Below are 26,940 nucleotides of genomic sequence, written 5' to 3' on the forward strand. Positions count from 1 at the left end.
CATGTGCCTCCATCTTCCTTCCATCCATAGGCCTGTCCAAACGTCTCTTGAAAACTTCAAAGAATTAGCAGGCAGTGCTTTCCAGGCATCTATGACACTGATTAAAAAAAAACTATCCCTCACATCCCCCTTCATTTATATACTCTCTCACGTTCAATGAATTCCCTCTGGTAATAGACATTTCAACCGTGACAAACCGATTTTCTCTATCCACTCGATCTATTCCTCTCATAATCTTGTAAACCTGTGTCAGAGCCCCCCTCGTCCTCCGATGATCCAGAGAAAACAAGCTAATTTTATCCAGCCTCTCATGATAGCACATGCCCTCTAAACCAGGCAGAATCCCGGTGAACTTCTTCTGCTCCCTCTCTAAAGCCTCAACATCCCTCCGGTAGTGGGGTGATCAGAACGGTACGCAGTGGCCCAGATGAGGCTGAGGCGGAGTTCATCAAGTTGAAACTTGGCCTCTGTTTCCACCAACAGTTGTAATTTGCGTCGGGCGGTTCAGTTTTTGAGCCCCAAGGATCTGACCAGGTAAATATTGGAACTGAGACAGAGAACACAGTGAGACACAGGGAAACGTGTTTGCTAGAGGGAGAGTTTTCAAAGGACATTTTGTGGAAAGAGGCAGAGAGCTGGCGAGTTTGAGGAAAGTGGTCACACCGCTCTGGGGCCTGCAACTGCAGATCCCCACCGGAGTGAGTGGAGAAGGGGCGATCTGGAGAATGGAAAATAAACTTATATTTCTTCACAGCAAATAGTGAAAACCTTCCCTTGCCAGGCACTGCCCCTCCTGAACAGCCTCACCCTGAACCATTTTCCAAACTCCCCCAGTTCCCGCAAATTATATTTTCTCAGAGTTGGGCGTCCACTGAAGTTCCAGTCACAGAATAGTAATAATAGCATCACTTTAATTAGAAAAGCAGGGAACATCCCAACTGGTCTGTTCAACCACAGAGCAGCAGATGAACCCGCTGTGTTCACATCTACACTCCCTAGTGCAAACACTGCTACAGTGTTAGAGAGGGTGAGACTGGGGGACAGATTCCACAGCTCAGTACACAGAAGCTGAAATTCCTGTCTGCCGGTGTTGTGTGATGGACACTGTGGAAGGATGAGAGATGGGAATTAGGACAGGGAAACCGAGGGTTGTGGATTGTGGCAAGGAAGGTGCAGAGGACTGAAAACAATCATAATTAATATTGAGATTATGTAAATTCTGAACGTCTGTATAAGAAGCTCACTGCATCCGTAAATACAATGTGTCGGTGAAAGTGGAGCCCGAGGATTGGATCAAGAGATTGTGAGGCTTCATAATCACAGAAGGAGTTGGATCACAGAACGCTACATTTAACAGAAGAGAGGGTTCTTTGACTCCTGATGAAGGGCTTCAGCCCGAAACGTCGTCACTACCTTCTCCCATGGATGCTGTCTGGCCCGCTGAGTTCTGTCAGCATGTTGTGTTTTTATTTATTTCCAGCATCTGCAGATTCACTCGTGTTGTATTTCAACAAACATCGTTTTCCCACGCTCCCCATCTCGCCGAAATCTGTTGAATGGAGAACCCACACATTCTCAGCAGGGTCCTGACACACAGGGAGATCCCACACACCCCTGACAGGATCCTGACACACTGTCAGACACCCACACCGTAACAGGGTTTTGACACACTTTCAAACCCCACACACTGCTGACAGGGTCCTGACACTCTCTGAGACCCCGCTGTCAGATTGCTGACACACTGTGAGACAGCACACACTCCCTCCAGGATTCTGACACATTGCGTTTGCACTTGCCTTCCTTACCACAGACTCAACCTGTAAATTAATCTTCCGAGAGTCCTACACGAGGCTGCACCTCTTGTGTTTGAACCTTCTCCACATTTTGATAAATGTCGGCTCTGTTGTTCTTTTTTACCAAAAATGCATTATCATATATTTTACAGCACTGTATTCTATCTGCCAATTTTTTCCCTTTCTTCCAATTTTATCTTGGTAGGCAGCCTCTTGTATGGCACTTTATCAAACGTCTTTTCAAAATCCAAGTAAATGAAATCCATGGCCTCTTTTTTTCCCACCTTTCTTGCTAATTCCTATAACAACTCTTAACTCTTAACAGATTTTTCAGGCAAGATTTCCCTTGGCAAGGTTTCACACTGACTTTGACTTATTTTATCATTAGGCTCCAAGTACCTCATCCTTAATAAGAGCCTCCAACACTTGGCCAATCACTGAGGTTAATCTAACCAGAATATAATTTCCTTTCTATAGCCTTGATCACTTATTACAGCTGTTTTTAAGTTGCCTTGTTAAATTTTAAAAGCTTGCCAATTACCCGACTTTTACTCACTTTTGCTAGCATATGCCCTTCCCCAGCCTTTTAGCAGTCCTTAACATCCTTTGTTAGCCACGGTTGTCTACCCTTGCCATTTGAGAACTTATTCCTCTGTGGGACATACATATCCTGCGCCCTGTGAACTATTCCCAGAAACTCCCGCCGTCTCTGCTCCGCGCAAGTATCCTTCTTCAATCCTCCGCTGCAAGCTCCTCTCTCATGTCTCTGTAATTCCATTGCTATACAGATACAAGTCAGCTATGCTTCTCGGTCTCAAATTGCACTATGAATTCAATCATATTATGATCACTGCTTCCTCAGGGTTCCTTCACGTTAAGCTTCCTAATAGCATCTGGCTAATTACACAGTACCAACTCGAAGACAGACTTTCCAGAGCAGTGTCAATCACTAGCTGCTCTAAAGCCATCTCGTAGGCGTGCAACAAATTACCTCTCTTGTCATCCAATACCAACCTGAGTTTCACAATCCTCTTGCATATTTAAGACCCCATTGCAATTTTGTCATTACCCTATAGCATGCCTTTCCAGTGTGGATAATATTTGAAGGCCGATTTAAGTTTCCATTAATATTTTCTTAACTATTGCAACTTCTTAACAACAACTATAAAATCAACATTCTCCGACCCTATAATACTTCTTTTCAAAGACTTAATTCTATCACTTACCAACAGAGCCCTTATAAGCCTTCCTGCCGGCCCTTTCGATCGAAAGTATAGCTTTTGACGTTAAGCTCCCAACTGTCGTCTTCTTTCACCTACGACTCAGTAATGCCTTTCATCTCATACCGACCGATTTCTAATTGTGCAACAAGTTCATCCACCTTATACTGAATGCTACGTACATTTATATACTGCACCTTCCATTCTGCATCCTTTGTCCTTTTGAAATTTGCAACGTTGATACAATTTCATTCTTTGCTCTGACTGCATTTGTAGCCAGTCATGCGATTGTCCTTCCTTCCATTCATGTTACACCTATCAGCTACTTGTAAAGCTGATGGCTGATCCCCAGCTCTATCATTCTGGTTCCAATCCCCCTGCCATATCAGTTTATACTGCTTCAATAGCTTCAGTAAATCTGCCTTCAAGAATATTGACACTCCCGGAATTTAAGTGCAACACGTCCCTTTTGTCCCGATTATTCAGAAATCTGATTCCCTCCTTCCAGCTCCAATTCTTCAGACATGCATACCTCACTGTTTACCTGTCCTTACTGTCGGGTGGCACAGGTAGGAATTAGGAGATTACTACACTTGCAGTCCTACCTATCAGCTTCCTTCCTTTGTAACTCCGTGTATTTTTTCAGCACCCTAAACACTGTGAGACCCCCACACACCTCTGGCAGGGTCTTGACTGTCTTCGTGACCCAACACACCCCTGAATTGATCCGGACACACCATGAGACCCCCACACCCCTAGTACGGTCCTGAGACACTGTGAGACCCCACACATCCTGACAGGGTCCTAAGACACTATCAGATCACACATACCTGGCTGGTTCCGAACACTCTTGCGACCACACAAACCCCCGGCAGGTTCCTGAGATCACACACATCCCTAGTAGGGTACTGAGTCAGTGTGAGATCCCACATACAACCGACAGCGTCCTGACACACTATGAGACACCACACACCCCTGGCAGGGTCCTGACATATTGTGATCCTGCACACTCCTGAAAGGCTCTGCAATCTCAGTGAATTCCTGTACACACTTGGCATGTTTCCGACATCCTTATATAAATCTGTTCTCATCTGTAGTTTAGCTGCAACTAACTGTCCCTACACCTCATCCAGACCATGTATTACATTGACATCTGCCTTCTCCTAATTCAGGTCCTCAATTCAGGGCATCGCCATTCCTTTCCATAACAGAGACACAATGCTCTCCACCGCCACTCCAAGCACTTGTCCAGATACATTATCTCCTGCCTAGTAGATACAGGTTATTCTAATAAAACTTATTGTAAGGCCGGCAATGGCAGGAAAACTAACATGATGGAATTGTTTGGTCTGAACTAGTTAGTTCAGCGGAAAGAGCTGTGGGTTAGGTAGTGGGATTTTGAGTGTTTATCAGCACATGGAAGTGTGATGTTAGAACCATAGAAACATAGAACATTACAGCACATTGGCCCTTCTTGGTTGTACCGAACCATTTCTCTGCCTAGTCCCACTGACCTGCACCTAGACCATCTCGCTTCATACCCCTCTCATCCATGTACCTGTCCAAGCTTTTCTTAAATGTTAAAAGTGAGCCCAAATTTACCACTTTAACTGGTAGCTCATTCCACACTCCTAACACTCTCTGTGTGAAGAAGCCCCCTCCCCATGTTCCCTTTAAACTTTTCCCCCTTCACTCTTAACCCATGTCCTCTGGTTTTATTCCCTAGCTTTCAGTGGAAAAAGCCCGCTTGCATTCACTCTATCTGTACCCATCATAATTTCATACACCTCTGTCAAATCTCCCTTCATTTGTCTACGCTCCAGGAAATAAAGTCCTAACCTATTGATCCTTTCTCTTTAACTCAGTTTCACACGTCCCAGCAACATCCTTGTAAACCTTCTCTGTATTCCTTCAACCTTAGTAATATCCTTCCTGTATTTTGCTGATCGTAACCGCACACAGTACTCCAAGTTCGGCCTCACTAATGCCTTACACAACTTCACCATAACATTGCAACTCTTATACTCAATACTTTGATTTATAAAGTCCAACGTTCCAAAAGCTCTCTTTATGACCCAATCTACCTGAGACGACACTTTTAGTGAACTTTGTATCTGTATTCCCACATCTCTCTGTTCTACTGCACTACTCAGTGCCCGACCATTTACCTTGTATGTTCCACTATGATTTGTCCCTCCAAAGTGCCTTGCCTGACACTCGTCTGTATTAAACTCCAATTGCCGTTTCTCAGCCCATCTTTCTAGCTGGTCGAAATCCCACTGAAGGCTTCGAAAACCTTCCTCACTGTCCACTACACCTCCAATCTTTGTATCATCAGCAAAATTGCTGATCCAATTTACATTATCATATAGATCATTGATATAGATGATAAGTCACAATGGACCCAGTACTGATCCCTGTGGCATACCACTAGTCACAGGCCTCCACGCAGAGAAGCAATCCTCCTCTACCACATTCTGGCATCTCGCATTAAGCCAAGGTGTAATCCAATTTACTACCTCTCCATGTACTCCTACCGACTGAATCTTCCTAACTAACCTCCCATGCGGGACCTTGTCAAAGGCTTTACTGAAGCCCATGTAGACAACATCCACTGCCTTCCCTTCATCCACATTCCTTGTGAACTCCTCGAAAAACTCGAATAGATTTGGTAGGCATGACCTAACATGTTGAATCTCCCTTATAAGCTCCTGCCTATGCAAATACTCCTTCCAATAATTTACCTACTACCGACCGCAAATTTACCGGTTTATAATTTCCCGGTTTAATTTTAGAACCTTTTTTAAACAACGGAACAACATGAGCTATCCTCCAATCCACCGGCACATCACCCATAGATACTGACGTTTTTAAATATATCTGCCATGGCCCCAGCAATTTCAACAGGTAGATAGGTTCGTAAAAAGAGCTTTAGGCACATTGGCCTTTATAAATCAACGTATTAAGTATAAGAGTTGGAATGTTATGGTGAGGTTGTATAAGGCATCGGTGAGGCCGAATCTGCAGTATTGTGTGCAGTTTTGGTAGTAAAATTTGTTGATCTTATTTGATTGAGAGAGACGGAATTGGCAGCCCAATTTTCTAGAGTTCTGATATTTCAGATTTGAGGGCGAGGTTAAAGTGATTGGGGAGCATTATTTACTGATCTTGGAAATTTGGCAGCTGCACTGAGAGGAAATTCTGGCGAGTTCAAGCACTAAGGCAATATGGGGAGTGCTCAAGGTTAAGGCAGATGCGATCATCCCCAGTAGAGATACCAGCTGCAATATGGCCTCTTCATTAGTTCAGATATTACACACATTATTCCCAGAACACATCCCACCATCGGAGATGATTCCTGAAATACACTTGCAGTAAGGAAAGACGGGACAGAATATGCTGGGTCATCAGCAACACATGGAATGTTAAAATTACCTTCTGCAGTAAACTAGCTGCTATTGCATCTTTCCAGAATTTACCTGCATATCAAATCCTCTATCTCTACTGGGGATGATCGCATCTGTCTTAACCTTGAGCACTCCCCATATTGCCTGGGAGAGCCGTTGGGAGCAGTGAACACAAATTCTGTTGTAATATGGCTGTGAATACGGACAGGTCTGCAGCTAAATTGAGGAAGGCAGAGTTTAATGTGCCATCAGTCTGGCACTAAAACGTTATTGGCAGAGGTTCGCATTCCCGTGCTGTTCTATGTTCCATGCAGGTCCTGGAGCAGCTGAAAACCTGAACCACCTGCTAACGAAACTTCCCGGTCTCAGTTGCTTTCTGCAGCACCCGATTTGAAATCGCCGTGGTCTCCAAACTTGTATTTAAAGTCATAGACCATAGAAACACAGAAAAAATAGGAACATAGTAAAGCCAGAGCACAATACAAGCACTTCGACCCACAGATTTGCGCGGAACATGCCCGCACCTTAGAAATTACTCGGCTTACCCATAGCTCTCCATCTTTCTAAGCTCCATGTACTATCTGAAAGTATTTTAAAGGACCCTATCGTATCAGCCTCCACCACCGTTGCCGGCAGCTCATTCCTTGCACTCACCACTCTCTGAGTAAAATAAAAACTTAACCCTGACATCTCCTCTGTACCGACTCCCCAGCACCTTCAACCTGTGTCCTTTTGTGGCAACCATTTCTGCCCTGGGGAAAAAGCCTCTGACTATCCACACGATCAATGCCTCTCATCATCTTACACACCTCTATCAGGTCACCTCTCATCCTCCGCTATCCAAATTGTGTAGTCGGCTCAACTATTTTCTGGAAGAACTCAGTGAGCTGATCAGCATCTGTGATGATGGGGGGGGGGGGATTGTTTGCTTTTTAATGTCAAAATGCTGACTGTCTCAATCTCCTGAAAAGACAATGACATTTTCTCCCCCCCCCCCATCACATCCCACACAGTGGACATACTGATCAAAGACAGTACTTGAATCAATGACGGGGAGAGGGGAGGGATAGCTGTGATTCCCGATCTGCTCCTTTGTTTGAATACCCACTACACTCTTCTCTATCTCCATACGCCACGTCAATACTGGACTTTCAAAGTTCTTCCACAGGAACAATGACATCTCTGGCATTAATGGGAGGATGTCCAGTACCGGACAGTTGGGGGTCAGTAAACTACCAGGGAAATACTCACCTTCACAGCACAGTTAATATGAAAATGTGATGATCTGGTTTTTATCTGGACTAAGTCACTCTGTCCAGTCGGCAGTCTGTTAATTGAATTTACTTTACTGCACGAACATCCATTGATGAATCCAATTAATGCAATAGCTTTGAGCTAACACTTATGTGCTTAAATATTGAGTTCTGAGTTGAGGCATCTAACAGTTTGTCCACTGTCTGTTCCCATGGAAGATGTTCAACAGAAACACAAGGAGACTCTGCGGGCACAAACTGAAACACTGAGAGTGAACACGATCCTGATGAGGGAGAAGGTGAAGGTTTTCCAGCTGGTTGATCGATACGCTGAGCTCACGGTCATTTCTACTGTTGGAAATCGGAGACTGGTGGAACATGAGCTGCTGGCAAGAGGCAGAGACCATGAGGACTGCACAGAAAAATTCCGGTTCGATCAGTTGTTCCAGAGCAGCTTTTCCAGGAGTAAATCAAAATCTGGGATTTCGGCAGCAGTAACCGGAGTCGCTGGGATCGGGAAAACAACAATGGTACAAAAGATTGTTTATGACTGGGCCACAGGGAAAATATACAAACAATTCAAGTTCGTCTTCAGTTTTAAATTCCGGTATTTAAACTCTATCAACTGTCGAATAAACCTGAGGGAATTGATTCTTGATCAGTATCCTTACTTCCGGAATATCCTGAGGGAGGTCTTGAAGAACCCAGAGGGATTGCTGTTTATATTCGATGGTTTGGATGAATTCAATGACATAATTGGTTTTGCTGACTGTCAGAGAGATACAGATCCTCAGCACACATGCATAGATCCTGAATCCTGGTGTAAGGTGTCTGATATTGTGGTCGGTTTAACCCAGCACAGGCTGCTCCCAGGGTGTTCGGTGCTGGTGACAACACGCCCCACTACGTTACAATTATTGAAAAAGTCGGAGATAAATCTCTGTGCTGAAATCCTGGGATTTGTTGGTGAGGAACAGGAGAAATATTTCCACAGGCATTTTGAAGATCAGACGGTGGCAGAAGCTGTCTTCAAACACGTGAAGCAGAACGAGATCCTGTACACCATGAGCTACAACCCCTCCTACTGCTGGATCCTCGCTCTGGCACTGGGCACCTTCTTCACACAAACAGTCAGGGACCCGCAACAAGTTCCCAAGACCATCACCCAACTGTACTCTTACTATATTTACAACATCCTGAGAAATCACGGCCGTGAGATTGAGAACCCCCGTGATGTGTTACTCAGGGTTGGTCAGATGGCCTTCAGAGGAGTGTTCGAGAGGAAAATTGTGTTTACAGATGGGGATTTGATCAACTACAAACTGCAGCCTTCCCAGTTCCTGTCCGGGTTCCTCATAGAGCTTTTGGAAAGAGAGAATTATGACCGGAGCGTGGTGTACACATTCCCACACCTCACCATCCAAGAGTTTGTAGCTGCAGTCGCACAATTCCTGAATCCACATCCCGGGGATATCTTGAAATTCCTCACTGAAGCCCACAACACGACAGATGGGCGGTTTGAGTTATTTCTCCGTTTTGTTGCTGGTCTCTCCTCCCCAATGACCGTTGCGGGCCTGGAGGAGTTTCTGGGTCCATTTCCTCATCAAACAACCTGCCGGGTTATTGACTGGGTGAAGGAGGAGGTTAAACGCCAGAGTGGAAACACGAAGAGTGAAGCTGGTAAAAGGAGCCTCCTGAACACATTGTACAATCTGCTTGAGTCTCAGAATCGTGGACTGGCTCAGGCCGCACTGGGATCTGTGGAAACACTTTCATTCAGTGGAATGACACTGACCCCGATTGACTGCGCGGTCCTGTCTCAGGTCATCGGACTCTGTGATACAATAAAACACCTCGACCTGGGGAACTGCCACATTCAGTGTGAAGGAATACAGCGGCTGGGACCCGGGCTGCACAAGTGCCAGGATTTGAGGTAACTTGATTTATCTTTTACTCTGATCTGTGAAACTGTTCCATAGGGATTTGGGTAAAACTGTAGTAAATCAGATTGAGAAGAATTGTGACAAATGCCCAGGGTATCGGTCAGTAATTCCCCAAGGACGGGAGGGTTCTGTGGTTCCTTGTGAAGGGATGTTGGAGACTTCATCAGATCAGTGAACAACGGCCATTGGTTTAATGGGAGTAAATCACAGGAATGTCCGTGTTTCTCGCTGCCTGTGACACGTCCATTGACAATGTTCCTTCTCACTGTTACTGACACCCAGACCGATACTGACTGCAGCAGGTGGGTCAGAGATTCACACCACCTTCCAGGTGAGAGACAAGAGACCGTCATCACACTGTCCCAGTGAGAAAGAAAGAAATAACATTGTGAGATTTTCCACCCCTGCCCACAACCATAGGCGCATCACCTGTCCCGATTGTGGGCTTCATTGAAAACCCACACCGCCTGTGCCATGTCTTTAGGCCATCCCCTCGTCTGCCAGATTCTTTTTTTCCCATTGATATCCTCCTGTGGGACCGCTCATCCCCATCCCATTTTCTCATGGGGATCTCTCTGCTCCCCATTTCCCATACATTCTGTGCCATCTCTCCTTCTTCCTTCTACACCCCATTCCACTTCCTCCTGCAGATTCTTTCTGCCTATCCCTTTTTCTCAGGTGGGTCTCACTGACACTTTCCCATTCACAAATCTTCCTCACTGTGGCACTCTCTCCCACTTTTGACCCGGGCTCCTTCCACACCTTTTCACGTCTGGAACACTTTTCTATCATTCAGAGTATGAGACAGAATATGTGGAGTTTGCAGGGTCACATTGACTGACTAAATTACTGACATTCGGTGAATCCCCTTGAGCTGGGCAGTGACGGACATTGACAGTGATGGGAACTCTGATCAGTGATTTTCTGGAGGGTTTAATGTTTCCTGAAATATCCGAGTGAGAGAAATTCCCTCAGACCCACGGTTTGAATCACTTTGTTCATCATTTTTTCTGTTTGTGCTTAGCCTTGGTCACAATAAGCTGGGAGATTCAGGAGTGAAACTGGTGTCTGCGGCTCTGAAGAACCCGGGGTGTGAAATACAGAAACTACGGTAAGTACTGGACTGTGGGAGATAGTGTTTACAGTCACTGGGTGTCTGTCACTGAACATTAATGTGATCAGTAATTGTGTCACTGATAAACATTGGGGATTTGTACCGTCTCCTGTTTCTCTGCGTCCACCCTCACTCTCTCTCATCTCCAAGTTGACCCGTGTCGGTCTCACAGATTCGGGTGCCGTGTATCTCGCCTCCGCTCTCAGTACAAACCGATCACTGGCAGAGCTGAACCTGAGTGATAATATATTGGGAGATTCAGGAGTGAAACTGGTGTCTGTGGCTCTGAAGAAGTGGAAGGGTAAAATACAGAAACTGGAGTAAGTACCATATTGTGGGAGATTGTGTTTACAGTCACTAGATGTCTGACACTGAACATTAATGTGATCAGAAACTGTGTTACTGATAAACACTGGGGATTTGTACCGTCTCCTGTGTACTTGCGCGTTACCCCCTGTCTTGTATTTGCAGGTTGATTGACGTCGGTCTCACAGATTCTGGTGCCGAGGACCTCGCCTCCGCTCTCAGTACAAACTCATCACTGACGGTACTGGATCTGAGAGATAATATACTGGGAGATTCAGGGGTGAAACTGGTGTCTGCGGCTCTGAGGAAGTCAGAGTGTAAAATACAGAAACTGTGGTAAGTACCAGACTGTGGGAGATTGTGTTTACAGTCACTGGCTATCTGACACTGAACATTAATGTGATCAGTAATTGTGTTACAGATAAACACTGGGGATTTGTACCGTCTCCTGTCTCTCTGTGTCCTTCACTCTCACTTTCTCTCATCTCCAGTTTGTGCCGTGTCTGTCTCACAAGCGCTGGTGTCGACCACCTTGTCTTCGCGTTCAGTACAAACCCATCACTGACGGGGCTGTACTTAAGTTACAATTTTCTCACAGACCAATCTGTGACTGCTCTTCGCCGCCTCATACAGACCCTCCCGAATCTGCAGCGGATCGAGTGAGTGTTTGTGTGAATGTTCAATTGATAAAATATTAGCGGATCCGCGGGTATTCTGGTGATAGTTGTCTGTGCGTGTCGTTGAAACATTAACCCCGGTCCCCTGTTACTGACACTATTGTGTAATCTGTTTATTTCATCTTTATTCTCCCATCTGTTTCAGGCTGATTGTGAATAAGTTCAGTGAGACCGGGAGGAAGGAACTGAGTTCTTTGGATGAAACCAGACCCGGTCTGAGAGTATCCGTGTGAACATTCGCGCCCACGGAATTGGGACATTTTTTGCCGAATTTCCCCGTACTCCCTTTTAAGAGCTGCCTTCCCTATTTAATAACCAATGTTTCCAACGGACCACGCTCCAGCCGAGTGTCCTGTGACGTCACAAGAGGTCTGGCGTAATTACGTGTCCTGCCCAGCGGCGCTGCTATCTCCTGGTGACTGGTTTCGGGAGCTCCTCCAAGTGAAGCGCCAGGGACTTACACAGTCTGGGACCTCAGTGTTCCTGGGATGGATTATCCAGGGAGAGAATCCTTATGCTCACTTCGGGCTGAAAACGGTACATTCCACAGTGTAGCCGATATAATGATGTTAAATTGACAAATCCCTCGGCAGTGACCCTGGATCTGCAGCGATCTCGGACACCTCCGTGAAGTGTGATTTTATACTCATCGGTCCCCCGACCAGAATGACGGTGAGAAACGGGACTGATTATTCAACCGGTCACTCGTTGTCGCCGGTCAGTCAATTATGTGTGACTGACAGGGAGGTTGCAGCCCCTCTTTGAGTATCTGATGGGACTACTGCTTAGGTTCTGGCAGCATCTTAGCTCGGCGCTCCTCATATACGGACACCCAGTACACAACGGGGTGGGACCCTAGGAGGAGCTCCTGGTGCGCTTGCTCCTGTGCCTGGCAGTGATACTCATTTACCGATCTCGCAGTCAGAAAATGGAGGATTCTACCTGATCTGCCTGCTTGCCCCTCTTCCGACGATACGTTCGTGACCGGCTGTCTTTGGACAGGGAGTATCCGATCGCAATAGGTACATTGGGGGATCATCGGGAGCGGTGGCCCGCAGGCATCTGACTGTTTAATGGACGGTAGTAATCATATTTTAATCTGAGTGTACTCCCTGTCTTCTGTATACGTTGCGCAAATAAACTTTTATAGTTTTGTTTAAAAAAATAATGAGCAACATATATTCATGGAGGTCAGACGTTGTTGAATTTACATTTGCCACGATGCAATCATTAAACCGATGTAAATTCCTTTCTTGGTGTCGGTCTTGAGTTTTATTCGAGGAGAGAAACGGGTCTGAGGTTACTGCTGCTCCGCGGAACAGTGCAAAGAAACAGTGGTCCATAGTGCCTCAAACTGCAGGCTGAGGTAGGTCGGTCTCACAGTCTGGTGCCCAGGAACTCGGTCGCTGCCCAGATCCGCGCACCCTTCTCGCTCTCGCAGACAAAACGACAAAAGCCCATATATTGTATTAAATCTGACCTGCGTCCACAAAGGCCCCGAACAGGAGAGGCATGGACAATAGAGCAGCGGTGAAGCTCCCAACGCACCTTCCCATCACACACTCCCAGGGTCAAACTCTCTCTGCCTCTTGCCACAGCACAATCACGTGATCAAAACAATGTAAAGCTCTCTCCATACCGCCCATGACACTCTCCCGTGGTCAGACACAGAAAGACGTTTCGTACACACAGTCCCATCAGATAATCTTGGGATCTGACACAGACTGAAGCTGCCCACGCATCGTCCCATCACACGCACACAGGGACAGACACAAAGGGAGGCTCCCGCCAAACCTGCCTGTCATACAATCTCAGGGTCAGACACAGAGTCAGTATCGCTCAACAGCGACCGACCGCATACTCACGGGTTCATATAGAGACTGAAGGTCCATCCAGACCGTCCCATCACACCCTCCCGGAGTCAAACAGAGTACAGCTCCCTCCACACCGTCTCATCACACAATCCCAGGATCAGACAAAGACTGAACCTCCCTCCACACCATCCCATCACACAATCTCGGGGTGTACTCGCCTTTCACCGGTGGGTTACTCCAAGCGGAGACTGATGGGACGAGCCCCCGCTACGCGCTCGCTCTCTCTCTCTCTCTCTCTCTCTCTCTCTCTCTCTATCGTATTACGGCGGTTGGCACCCAGCTTAATGGTGCATTCCCGCCTCCTTCTGCTCCAGAGTATGCGATGGACTCACATTCTAAATCCCTTCACCCAATCGCACACATACACATACCCTAACCTACACTTTATCCTCCCCATCCTAGTACCCTATTTCTGTTTATCCATCATATCCTATAAAACAAAACCCTGTGAATTCCTGCACCCCAAATTCAGATTAATTCTCATCGTCTCTCTCTGTATCCCATACTTCCTGCAACTCAGAACTACATGCTCTACTGAATCCACTTCCTGACTTTCCTCACACCGTCCTGTCTGGTGTTTCCCTATCAATTTCAATGTTTGGTTTAGTGCACAGTGCCCCAACCTTAAACTGGTCCGCACAATTCCGCACAATTTCCTCTCTTCTGTATCTACTTCCTACCCTAGTACCTGCAACACTTTGTTGTATTTGATGTAAATGCCTCCCTTTCCCCTCCCTGTCCTATCTTTCTTGCCACATTTGGTTAATTTATTCACAGATTATACACTTAAATTCTGCTTTACTGATAATAATGTGCATTTCTATATTTTCTTTCTTTCTTGCCCTCTTTGCCAACTCATCCACCCTTTCATTGCACTTCACCCCTACATGAGCTGGAACCCATAGAAATTTTACCTGACCTCCCTGATTTGCAACTCTTGTGACTGACTGAAGGACTTCATGAAGTACATCTTGCCGGCTGTTTGAGTGAGAAGATCTTAAACTTGCTACTACTGAAGATGAATCTGAGCATATCAACGCTTTGACTGGTTTAGCTTTCTCCACCCAACGTAACGCAGCCAACTCTGCCATCATCTCCACTGTATACACCGCTAACTTATCAGATGTTCTTCTGCTGATTGCAATTGCTTTTGCTGGTATAGCCACCCCACACCCTGTCACTGCTGTCTCAGGTTCCTTGGCACCATCGGTATAGACCTGAGTATAATCACTATACTTTTTCATCACATGGCAGTTAAATGCAATTACCAAATCAGTTTTATACTTTCCTTTCCTTTTTAACTACAACACATGCCAGTCTACGTCAGGCCATACCAGCTTCCATGGAGCTACAACCTGATACATTACTGAAGGACTTATCCTTAGATCAAACACTCCACATGTTCTAGCAATATTACTCCCTACCCGACTAAACTTTTCCCACTGAAACCTCCTATTTTCCCAGGACTCCTGCAACACTCCTTTAGCAGGGTGAGGAACATTTTGTCCCTGCAAATTAACCGAGTAGTTTGCCATCAATTCCATCCTTGCTAATTCCAAAGGCATTATTCCCATTTCTACCTGCAGGGCTGATACTGGTGCTGTTTTAAAAGTCCCACTGCACACTCTCAAGACCTGAGCCTGAATCACATCCAATTTCCTTATAAGAGACCGAGCTGCTGGTCCATATGCTACACTTCCATAATCCATCACAGATCTTACTAAAGCCACATACATTCTCTTTAATGCTGAACAACTTGCTCCCCATTCCCTACCAGTCAAACATCTCATCACGTTTATTACTTTTTTACATTTCTCCTCAACTTTCCTGATATGGTCTGCCCGCGTTAATTGTGACTCAAATATAACTCCCAGAAATTTAAATGATCTAACCATTTCTAATTCAATCCCATACATCCTTAACTTCTTCCCTACTTCAATTCTTCTCCTAGTGAAAAATACAGTTTGAGATTTTTCCACTGAAGATCTACATCCCCAATCATAACCCCACTCTACCACTTCATCAATTGCTCTTGTAATTTCCTGATTATATGCTCCGTGTTCCTTCCTGTTTTCCACAAGGCCCCATCATCCACAAACAGAGACCTACCTATATTCATTGGTACCTTTGTAAAGACATCATTGATCCCCCGCTACCCTCAATCCCCGAGCTATTTATATTCACAGTCAACCAGATGCTCATCAGGTGGTGGTGCTTGAGTGAAAGCCGAAATGAGGGACAGTCGAAGGGCCTGGAGTCTGGAGTCAACGGACCGGACCGTGAACAGGAATGCGGATTTCGGACAGGACCATGATAGAAATTTGATAGGGAGGAAGAAAAGTCTGATGTAGCAATATTTCAGTGGAGTGAGGGAAATTACAGTGGTATGAGAGAGGAAATAAATTGGAAAGAGCTTCTGGCAGGGATGCCACCAGAGCAGCAATGGCGTGCGATTCTGTGAAAAATGAAGGAGGTGCAAGACACGTGTATTCCAAAGGAAAAGAAATCCTCAAATGGAAAAATAGTATAACCACAGCTGACAAGGGAAATCAAATCTTTTGTAAAATCAAAAGAGAGGGTATATAACGAAGCAAAAATTAGTGGGAAGGTAAAGGATTGCGAAGTGTTTATTTTCAACCTACAGAGAACAACTAAAATCATTAGAAGGGAAAAGATGAAATACGAAAGCAAGCTAGGAAATAATATCAAAGAGGATAGTAAATCTTCTTTTCTAAGATGTTTAAAATAAAAGATAAATGAGAGTTGGTTTGGCAGCGCTAGAAAATGAAGCAGGAGAAAAATAACGGGCTCAAGCTGATAGCTGATGAACTAAGTGAGTATGTTGCATCAGTCTTTACCGTGGGAGACACTAGCAGTGGGTCTGATATTCTAGTGTGTGAAGGAAGAGAAGTGGGTGCAGTTACTACTACAGGAGAGAAGGTGCTCAAAAGGCTAGAAGATCTAATGGTGCAATAGTCACCAGGAGCAGATAAATTACACACTAGAGTTCTGAAAGAGGTAGTACTAGAGATTGTGGTGGCATTAAAGATAATCTTACAGAAATCATTGGACTCTGGCACGGTGCCAGTGGCCTGGTAAAATATCACTCGACTCTAAGAAAAGAGGAAACCAGCAGAAAGGTAATTATGCAAAATGCTGGTGGAACATGGCAGGCCTGACGAAGGGTCTCGGCCCGAAACGTCGACAGCGCTTCTCCCTATAGATGCTGCCTGGCCTGCCGTGTTCCACCAGCATTTTGTGTGTGTTGTTTGAATTTCTAGCATCTGCAGATTTCCTCGTGTTTACTCTTTAGAAAGGAAATTATAGACGATTATAGAAATTATAGAAGATGTTAAATTCAATTGTTAAGTTAGAGGTGATGGAGTACTTTGTGACGCAGGACAAGATAGTAGAAAGGTAGCATGGTTTCCTTCAGGGACAATCCTGCCTAACGATCCTGTTGAAATTCTTTGTGGAGATTACAAGTAGGGTAGATAAAGGGGGCGTGGTAGCTGTTGTATATTAAGGCTTTCAGAAGGCCTTTGCCAAGGTGCCACACAGAAGACTGTTTATCACATTAGAAGCCCATGATATTATAGGAACATTACTAACATGGTTAGAGCATTTGTGATTGGTAGGAGGCACCTATGTGCATAACAGGATCCTTTTTCTGGTTGGCTATCGGTGCCTTGTGGTATTCCGCAGGGGTCATTGTTGGGACCAGTTCTTTTTAAACTGTATATAAATGATTCAGATGACGAAACTGATGGCTTTGTTGACAAGTTTGTAAATAATACAAAGATAGGTGGAGGGGCAGGTATTGTTCAGGAAACAGGTAGGATGCAGAAGGACGTAGACAGATCAGCAGAATGGGCAAGCAAGTGGAAAATAAAATACAATGTTGGGAAATGCATGGTCATGCACTTTGCTAGTAGGCATAAATGTGCAGACTATTTTCTAAACGGGGAGAAATCCCAAAAATCTGAGATGCAATGGGATTTCGGAGTCATAGAAGCATAGAAACATAGAAAAGCTATACCACAATACAGGCCCCTGTGCCGAACATGTCCCTACCTTAGAGCTACCCACGCTTTACCTATAGCTCTCTATTTTTCTAAGCTTCATGTAGCCATCCAGAAACCTCTTTAAAGACCCTATCGTTTCCGCCTCCACCACCGCCGCCGGCAATCCATTCGAAGCACTCACCGTTCTCTGCGTAATAAACTTACTCCTGGCATTCCCTTTGTACATATGGCGCACACAATAGACACACCGGCAGATTCGCAGATGAACCTTTACATCACCTAGATAGACTCTTTAGGGCCCGGACTGGAGTTGAGGGAGCTGGTGAATGGCCAGAGTAACATTTTGTCCTCTTACAGCAGTAGGCTCCGGGATGGAGATTTCTGGGGAGGAACAAATGGACAAGGGTAACACGGAGGGAGAGATCCATGCCGAAAGCGGAGAGAGGAAGTAAGAATATCTTTGGTTTTAGGGTCCATTTGGAGATGCTGGATGTTGTGGAAGACGACGTACTAATACAGAGATGCACTGGGTGGTAAGTAAAGACTAAAGGAACTATATCACTGTTAATAAGGAGGTAATACATGGTGAACAGGGATGTTTCGGAAACGATGGAGAAACGTGATAGGGCAGCATCAATGGTGGCGGAAGGGAAGACCCGCTTTTTGATGAAGGAGGGATTCTCTGAATGACTGGACAGAAAGGCTACATCTTGGGAACAAATATAGAGGAGACGTTGGATCTGAGGAAAGGGAATAGCATTTTTACAGGAGACACGTTGGGACCCCCATGATAGCATGAAAATGGATGGATTTGGCAACGATGTTGTTCGACAGTCTGTCCAGGAAATGGAGACAAAGAGATCGAGAAAGGGGATGAGGTGTCAGAAATAGACTGTGAATTTAAAGACAGGGTTGAAGTTAGAGGCAATATTACTGAAACTGACGGGCTCTACATGGGTGTATGATGAACCAACAGTGCTGTCGTCAAAGTGGCGGAGGAGGAGTTGAGAAGTATTTTCGGGGAAGGCATGGGACATGGATTGTTCGACCTATCCAACGAAGAGGCAAGCAGGGCTGGGAACCATACAGACGTCCGTGGCGACCCAGAGGCCGATGCAAGTGGGAAGAGAGGAATGAAAAAAAAAATTGATTGTGAAGCCCAGTTCTGTTTGACGAAAGAGGGTGGAGGTGCAGGCGAACTGTTTGGTTCTTTATTAAACCTACAGTACAATACAGGCCTTTCGGCACAGAAGTTGTGCTGAACGTGTCCCTACCTTTGAAATCACCAGGCTTAACCATAGCCCTTTATTTTTCTAAATCCCATGTACCGACCCAAATGTCTCTTGAAAGACCCTATCGTATATGCCTCCACCACCGTTGCCGGCAACCCATTCCACGTACTCTTCACTCTCTGCTTAAAAAATACTTACCCGTGACATCTCCTCTGCACATACTGCCCAGCACCATAATCCTCTCTCGTCTTCTGTTGCTCATTTCAGCGCCAGCAAAAAGCCTTTGACTATCCACACGTTCAATGTCTCTCGTCATCTTTTACACATCTATCAGGTCACCTCTCATCCTCCTTCTGTCTAAGGAGAAAAAGGTCGTGTTCACTCAACCTGTTTTCATACGGCATGCTCCCCAAAACAGGCAACATCCTTGTAAATCTCCTTTGCACCCTTTCTATGGCTTCCATATCCTTCCAGTAGTGCGGTGAATAGAACAGAGTGCACTACTCCAAGTGGGGTCTGACCAGGGTTCAATATAGCTGCAACGTTAACTTTCTACTCCTAAATTTATTTCACAATGAGTGAAGGCCAATACCCCATATGTATTCTTAACCACAGAGTCAACATTCGCAGCTGCTTTGAACGTCCTATGAACTCGGACGCCAAAGATCCCTCTGATCCACCAGGCTGCCAAGAGTCTTACCATTAATACTATATTCTGCCTTCATATTTGACCTACCAAAATGAGCCACTTCACACTTACCTGCGTAGAACTCCACCTGCCACTTCTCAGCCCTGTTTTGCATTCTATCAATGTCTCGTTGTAACCTCTGACACCCCTCCATACTATCCACAACATCTCCAGCCTTTGTGTCATCAACAAACTTACTAACACATCCCTCCACTTCCTCATCCCGGTAATTTACAAAAATTACGAAGAGTAAGTGTCCCAGAACAGATTCCTGAGGCATGTCACTGGTCACCAACTTCCATGAAGAATATAACCCGCGTACAACTACTCTTTGCCTTCTGTGGGCAAGTCAGTTCTGGATCCACAAGGTAATGTCCCCTTGAATTCCATGTCCCTTACTTTCTCAGTAAGCCTTTGATGGGATGCCACATCAAATGCCTTGCTGAAATAGATAGACACTATATCTACTGCTCTTCTTCATCAATTTGTTTAGTCACATCCTCAAAAAATCCAGTCAGGCACGTAGGGTACGACCTGCCCTTGACAAAGCCATTCTGGCTATTACCCAACATATTACATCTCCCTAAATGTTCATAAATCCTGCCTCTCAGGATCTTCTCCAGCAACTTAACAATCACTGAATTAAGACTCGCTGGTCTATAATTTCCTGGCCAATCTCTACTCATTTTCTTGAATAAAGTAACAACATCTGCAACCCTGCAGTCCTCCAGAACCTCTTCTGTCCCCACTGATGATTCAAAGATCATTGTCAAAGGCTCAGCAATCTCCTCCCTCGCCTCCCACATCAGTCTGGGGTACATCTCATCCGGTCCCGGTGAGTTATCCAACTTTATGCTTTCCAAAAGCTCCAGCACATCTTCTTTCTTAGTATCACATGTTCAAGTTTTTTAAGCTTCTTCAGGTCATCATTAAAATCAACAAGGTCCTTTTCGATAGTGAATACTGAAGTCGTATTCATTAAGTGCCTCTGCTATTTCCTCCGGTTCCATGCACACTCTCCCGCTGTCATACTTGATAGTTTCTATACTTTCACATCTTACCCTCTTGCTCGTCACATACTTGTAAAATGCCTAGGGGTTCTCCTTAATCCTACCCGCCAAGGCCTTCTGATGGCCCCTTTTGGCTTCCTTCTTAACCTCCTTCCTGTTCGCTTCTAATATTCTAGATCTCTAAATTACCGAGGTCTCTGAAACTTTTGAAATCTTTTTCCTTTCTTCTTGACTAGATTTATTACAGCCTTTGTACACCACGGCTATACACTTCCATAAGTTCCCTGTCTAATTGGAACGTTTCTATGCAGAACTCCACACAAATATCCCCTGAACGTTTGCCACATTTCTTCCGTTCTTTTCCCTGAGAACATCTGTTCCTAATTTAGGCTTCCAACTTCGTTCCTGATGAACTCATTATTCCCCTCACTCCAATTAAACGCTTTTCTAACTTGTCCGATTCTATCTCTCTCCAATGCTATTGTAAAGGACACAGGATTATGAACACTATCTCCAAAATGCTCTCCCACTGAGAGATCTGACACCTGACCAGGTTCACTTCCCAATACCAAATCAAGTAAGTCTCTCTTCTTGTACGCCTATCTACATATTGTGTCAATAAACCTTCCTGAACATACCTCACAAATTCCGCCCCATCTAAATCCCTTGCTCTGAGGAGATGCCAATCGATAGTTGGGAAATTAAAATCTCCAATTACGACAACTCTGCTATTATTACACCTTTCCAGGATCCGTTTCCCTATCTGATCCCTCGATATCCCTGTTACTAGAGGGCGGCCTATAATAAACACCCAGTAGAATTATTGATAGCTTTCCTGTTACTAAGCTCCACCCACAGAGACTCGGTAGACAATCCCTCCATGGCGTCCATCTTTTCTGCAGCCATGACACTATCTCTGATCAACAGTGCCACGCCCCAACCACTTTTGGCTCCCTCCTTTTCCTTTCTGAAACATCTAAAATCATACACTTGAAGTAACTATTCCTGTGCTAGAGACATCCAATTCTCTGGAATGGCTACCACATCATATCTCCAAATACTGATCCACGCTCTAAAGCTCATCCGCTTTGTTCACAACACTCCTTATGTTAAAATAGAAGCATCTGAAGCCTTCGGTCTGAGCAAGTCCCTTCTCTATCACCTGGCTATCCTCCCTCTCGCACTGTCTACAAGCTTTCTGTATTTGAGAGCCAACCTTCTCTTCACCAGTCTCTTCAGTCCAGTTCCCACCCCCTAACAAATCGAGTTTAATCTCTCCCCAGTAGCCTTAGCAAACTCCACGACATTATATTCTTCCCCCTGATATTCAAGTACATCCTGTCTTATTTGTACAGGTCACAGCATCCCCAAAAGAGATCCCAATGATCCAGAAATAGGAATCCCTGCACCCTGCTCCAATCCCTCAGCAGCGCATTTATCCTCCACTTCATTCTATTCCTATTCTCACTGTCGCAGGCCGTAATCCCGAGATTACTAACTTTGCGTTCCTGCTTCTGAACTTCCTTCCTTACTCCCTGTAGTTTTTTTTCTTCTGGATTTCTTCCCTTTTGCGACCTGTGTCATTGGTACCAATGTGTGCCACGACTTCTGGCGGTTCTCCATTCCACTGCAGGATATCTGGAAAGCGGTCTGAAACATCCCGAACCCTGGTATCTGGGTTGGAATCTACCATCCGTGTTTCTTTCCTGCATCCAAACAATCGCCCGTGTGACCACCTAACTATAGAATATCCTATCACTACTGCCTTCCTCTTCCTTTCTCTACCCTTCTGAGCCACAGGGCTAGACACTGCGCCAGAGGCACGGCCACTGTCGCTTCCACTCCTCCCGAACAGTACGCAAACAGGGGGTAGTTATTGTCAAGTACAGCCGCAGGAGTATCCTCTAGTATATTACCCTTCTCTTTCCCCCTCTTGACTGTGACCCGTGGCCCCGGTGTGACCACCTGCCTGTAACTCCTCGCGGTCACCTCCTCGCTCTCCCTGACCAGACGAAGGTCATCGAGCTGCAACTCCAGTTCCCTAACGCGGTCCCTTAGGAGCTGCAGTTCGGCGCACCTGGTTCAGATATGGTGTCCGTGAGGCTGGGAAACGCCAGGACGCCCTGCATCTGACAGCGAGCACAGAAAACTAGCCTCACGCACATACTTCCTCCTTTCCACAGATTACACCGGTAAACCTACCTCGCCTGGTCCCATTCCCGCCTAAGCCCGTTGAGCCAAAGCCCTATGACTCTTCTGCCCGCTCCGAACGCAGCCCGCTGGATATAGTGGCCTTCTTTTTAAACATTTCGCCCTCTACTGCCTGTCGTCACGCCGCAGCCTCGCCTCTTTTTTACCCCGATTAGTAAAGCGTGCCTTCGCTCCGAAACGTCAGCCGTTCACTCGCAGCCTTCTTGCTCCAGTCTTTATGTAACCTTGATAAAAGCAGATAATTGCAGTGGAAACAAAACGGTACCATCTGGTTTATTTTCGTATGCAGAGGGGTGAGGAGTTTTGAAGTCAATGCCTTGCATGTCCGGAGTGGTGGATCACTCAGCACAGAAACAGGAGTGATATCCTGACCACACAAGATAACTTATCTATCCTAATGTTTTTTTCAAAATTTCCAGAACATTCTTTCTCTTCACCCCGACATGTTGCAGCACATCAGCCCATTTAACACGCTCAGAAACATCCAGATCCCCCTTATTAGTGAAGAGTGAAGTAAAGTGTTCTTTCAGGAACAGCCATACCTTCCCCGATGCCAACGCATGTGTCATCTTCTATCCCAGATCAGTTCCTACATTGAATCTAGTCATCGTCTCTTCGCATAGATCTAAAATGCCCTGGGGCTTTCCTTGTTCCTCCTTTGTAAATCCTTCTAAAGACCTTTCTAGCTCTCATAATTCCATTCTTCGTTCGTCACTGGCTAACTCGCAACTCTCTACAGTCCTATCGGAGTCTTGCTTCCGACACGTTTAGCCTCTTTCATCTTCTTGACGAGATGATCCACATCTCTTGTCAACCGTTGTTCCATCGCCCTTCTGTCCTTTCCCTGCCTCAAAGCCACAAACCTATCCAGAACCACATGCAAGTGCAGTAGGAAATACCTCCACATTTCCGTTCTGCATTTCCCAGAGCACATCCGTTCCAGATTTCCAGCCACATCGCATCATAGTTCCAATTCCTACAACGAATTACTTTCTGAACTGAAACAGAGCAATGGGGAGATCGTGCAACCGTATGATTCGAGAAATGACACAGTCTGTAGTGTGGTAGTGGACAGCGTGATTAGTTCGGAGACCGACACGTGCAGTGGGGAGAGAGGGGGACAGTGTGATTAGTTCGGAGACTGACGCGGACTATGGGGCGAGAGAGGGGCAGTGGAATCAGTTTCGATACTGACAGTGGCCTGTGGGAAGAGAACGGGGCCGTGGGATTAACTTAAGGATTTACACGGGCTGTTGGGAGAGAGTGGGACAGTATATTTAATTTAGGGACTGACACGGTCTGTGGAAAGAGAGTGGCACAGCGTGATTAGTTCGGAAACTGACACGGGCTGTGGGGAAAGGCTCTGACAGTGTGATTAGTTCGGCGATTGACGCGAACTCTGAGGAGCGAGTGTGACAGAGTGTTTAGTTTGGAGATTGACACGGCCTGTGGAGACGGAAACGGACATTGTATTTATTGTGTGAACTGACACGGGCCGTGGGGAGAGAGTGGGACAATGTGATTCAAACAAGAGGACATGATTTGAGAGTTAGGGGGCAAAAGTTTAAGGGTAACACGAGAGGGAATTTCTTTATTCATAGAGTGGTAGCTGAGTGGAATGAGCTTCCAGTAGAAGTGGTAGAGGCAATTTTGTTATTGTCATTTAAAGTAAAATTGGATAGATATATGGACAGGAATGGAATAGATGGTTATGGGTTGACTGCGGGTTGGTGGGACTAGGTGAATGTAAGCGTCCATACGGACTAGAAGGGACGAGATGGCCTGTTCACATGCTGTAATTGTTATATGGTTATATGTGATGTTTGGGGACTGACACAGGTTATGGTGGGAGCAGGATAGTGTGATTAATTTGAGGACTCTAACGGGTCTGTGGGCAATCAGAGGACAGTGGTATTACTTTGGAGACTGACAGCTGTCTGTGGGGCAATGGTGCAGTGAGATTATTTTCAAAATGATACGGTTCTGTCAGATTAGGTTGGGAACTGAGAAAGTGCAGCGGGATTAGTATGCGTTCCCTGTTTATTAAAGGAGGCTGCTGGAACAGAGTGGATCACAATAAAATATTAATATTATTATATTTTGCACAAGTCTTCTGTTTGTGATTCCATAAATAGTTAAAGTGATCGATCGAGCTATTTTAAGACCATGCAGCGAACTCACTCCTCGCCGTCGTGGAGCTCCCCCTAGTGACCCAGCGCTGCATTACCGCGCTCTCAGGACATCAGGACCACGGAATGCGTGAGCTCAGGAACACCGCCGACTCCACGACGGAGGGAATCCGGGACTACCCTCCCCATCTTCCAGTTTTCCGGCCGCGGCTGGCTCCATGGATCAGTCACACAGTTTTCAGATCAATCTCCAACCTTCCATTCGCTCTCCCACCGACAGGCAAGGAGACCATGCCGTCCGAGAAGCGCAGGGTCGGCTGCAAGGATGGTGATTCCGGTGGAGAGACGGAGCGTGTTTCAGCTCGGGGGAAGAACGGGAAGGAGTCGTGAAGTTGGGAAGAAGTGGACGGGAAGTATATGAACGTCTCTATCAGATCAATTGCGACAATGTAGCATTTTGATAGCGGGAGGAGTACCGATTGGACATCTTGCGCCATGAGGCGCTCTCTCGGCGCGGGTACTCGAAGGCCCTGTTTTGCGGGTGGATTCAGTCCGCAGCTCCCGCACTGTAAATTGCCTGATATGTCTCATTTCTTACGACTAGGTACAGAAATTTCATTATACGCGCAAACGTAACAGGAGGTGGGGGATGGTGTCACAGAGACGGGGAGGAAGGAAGGAATCATAGAGAGCTGAAGTGACGGTGAAGGTAGCGAAGACCGGGTGCGGAAAGGGAGATTGCGTGTACGCTGTGGGAAGGATGGCGTCAAGCAGTCGGGTTTGTGAGGGGTCAGCGAGATGGGGAGGGTTGGTTGTTTCAGAGGGACTTCAGATGGAGGCGCAGCATTCCTAGAAAGCTCCGCGAAAAGGAAATAACTCTAACACCTCACTGTACTTGTGCTCAGTCTTTTTTTCTTACTCACAATTATCCAGCTCACCCTAATCTCTCCCTCTCAACCCCCAGTGTCTATTTCCCTCCCCTAGTTCTTTTTTTTTAATCTCCCGGCTCTCTATATCCCACATCTCTCCGTCGAGTTACTGTCCCCCCCCCATTCAATTTCTAACACCGGTTCGTCACCCTCCCATTAGTCTCACTCCTTAACCCCGTCACACTCTCCTTCGAGACTCCCCCTCCCCCAGTCCTTTCTCTCCCTCCAGTCCCTCGCTAGGATCTCTGTATCTCTCTCTACAGTCTGTATTTCTCAGTTATCCTTCCCTCTCCCCGTATTGCTACCAGCTTGTTATCCCTCTACACCACGGTCTCTCTCCTTTCGGGTCTCTACCAATCCCTTCTTCTCTGCGATATCTCTCCTGATCCCAAATTTCTATCCTCACACCAGGTTTCTCTATTTTCCCGACTCCCTTCCCCTGGTCTCCTCCTCTGTATTCCACATCGGTCTCTGTCCCCATCGCTCTCCTCCTCCTTCCCCCTCTCTCCCAGATTCCCACCCTTCACCCTTCTTCCTCCAGCTCTCTCTGTCTTTTCTCATTCCCTCCATGTCTCTCTGCCCCGTACACTCTTTCAGCCTCTCTCACCGATTACATCACCTTCACTTTAATTCACTATGATCCTTCCTCCCCGTCTCTGTGACACCATCCCCCATACTTATGCGCCTATGATGAAATTTTTGTTCCTAGTCGTAAGAAATGAGACACATCAGACACACCCGTCACTTTCTCTCACCCTACTTCTCGTTCTCTCCCTGCAGTTTATCATCAGCGAATCTGTCTCGCCCCATCTTTTCTTCCCCCTTTCATGCTCCCCGGTGTCCCTTCCTGTCTTTCTTTTTTCACCCTCGTCTTTCTCCCTCGCTCTCAAGTTTCTATCTGCCCCAGTCCCTCGTTACGCCATTCTATCTCATTCCATTGTCTCTCTCTCTCTCTCAACCACTCGCTTCCTCTCTCAACTCTGTATCTTTCATTCCCCATGTCCCCCATTCCCCAATTTCCCTCGCAGTCTCACTCCTCCAGTCCCTATCTCCTCCTTCTCCCATCTGGTCTCTCTGCACGCAGTCTCTTTCCTGTCAGTCTATAGTACCCATAGTCTCTCTTCCACAC

General features: G+C 46.1%; 1 protein-coding gene across 4 annotated transcripts in view; it reads left to right on the forward strand.

Moving 5' to 3' along the window:
- LOC132389677 (NACHT, LRR and PYD domains-containing protein 3-like) overlaps positions 1-12,962 on the forward strand; it is a 73,748-nt gene extending 60,786 nt beyond the window's left edge. For all 4 annotated transcript variants that reach the window (XM_059962227.1, XM_059962228.1, XM_059962226.1 and 1 more), the window contains 5 exons: positions 7,893-9,606; positions 10,641-10,727; positions 11,202-11,372; positions 11,528-11,695; positions 11,859-12,962. In XM_059962227.1, the coding sequence (XP_059818210.1) occupies positions 7,893-9,606; positions 10,641-10,727; positions 11,202-11,372; positions 11,528-11,695; positions 11,859-11,946 (2,228 nt within the window). In that variant the 3' untranslated portion in view covers positions 11,947-12,962. The remainder of the gene's footprint in view (positions 1-7,892; positions 9,607-10,640; positions 10,728-11,201; positions 11,373-11,527; positions 11,696-11,858) is intronic.
- The last annotated feature ends 13,978 nt before the right edge of the window (positions 12,963-26,940 follow it).

Source organism: Hypanus sabinus, unplaced genomic scaffold, assembly GCF_030144855.1.
Source record: "Hypanus sabinus isolate sHypSab1 unplaced genomic scaffold, sHypSab1.hap1 scaffold_623, whole genome shotgun sequence".
NCBI lineage: Eukaryota > Metazoa > Chordata > Chondrichthyes > Myliobatiformes > Dasyatidae > Hypanus > Hypanus sabinus.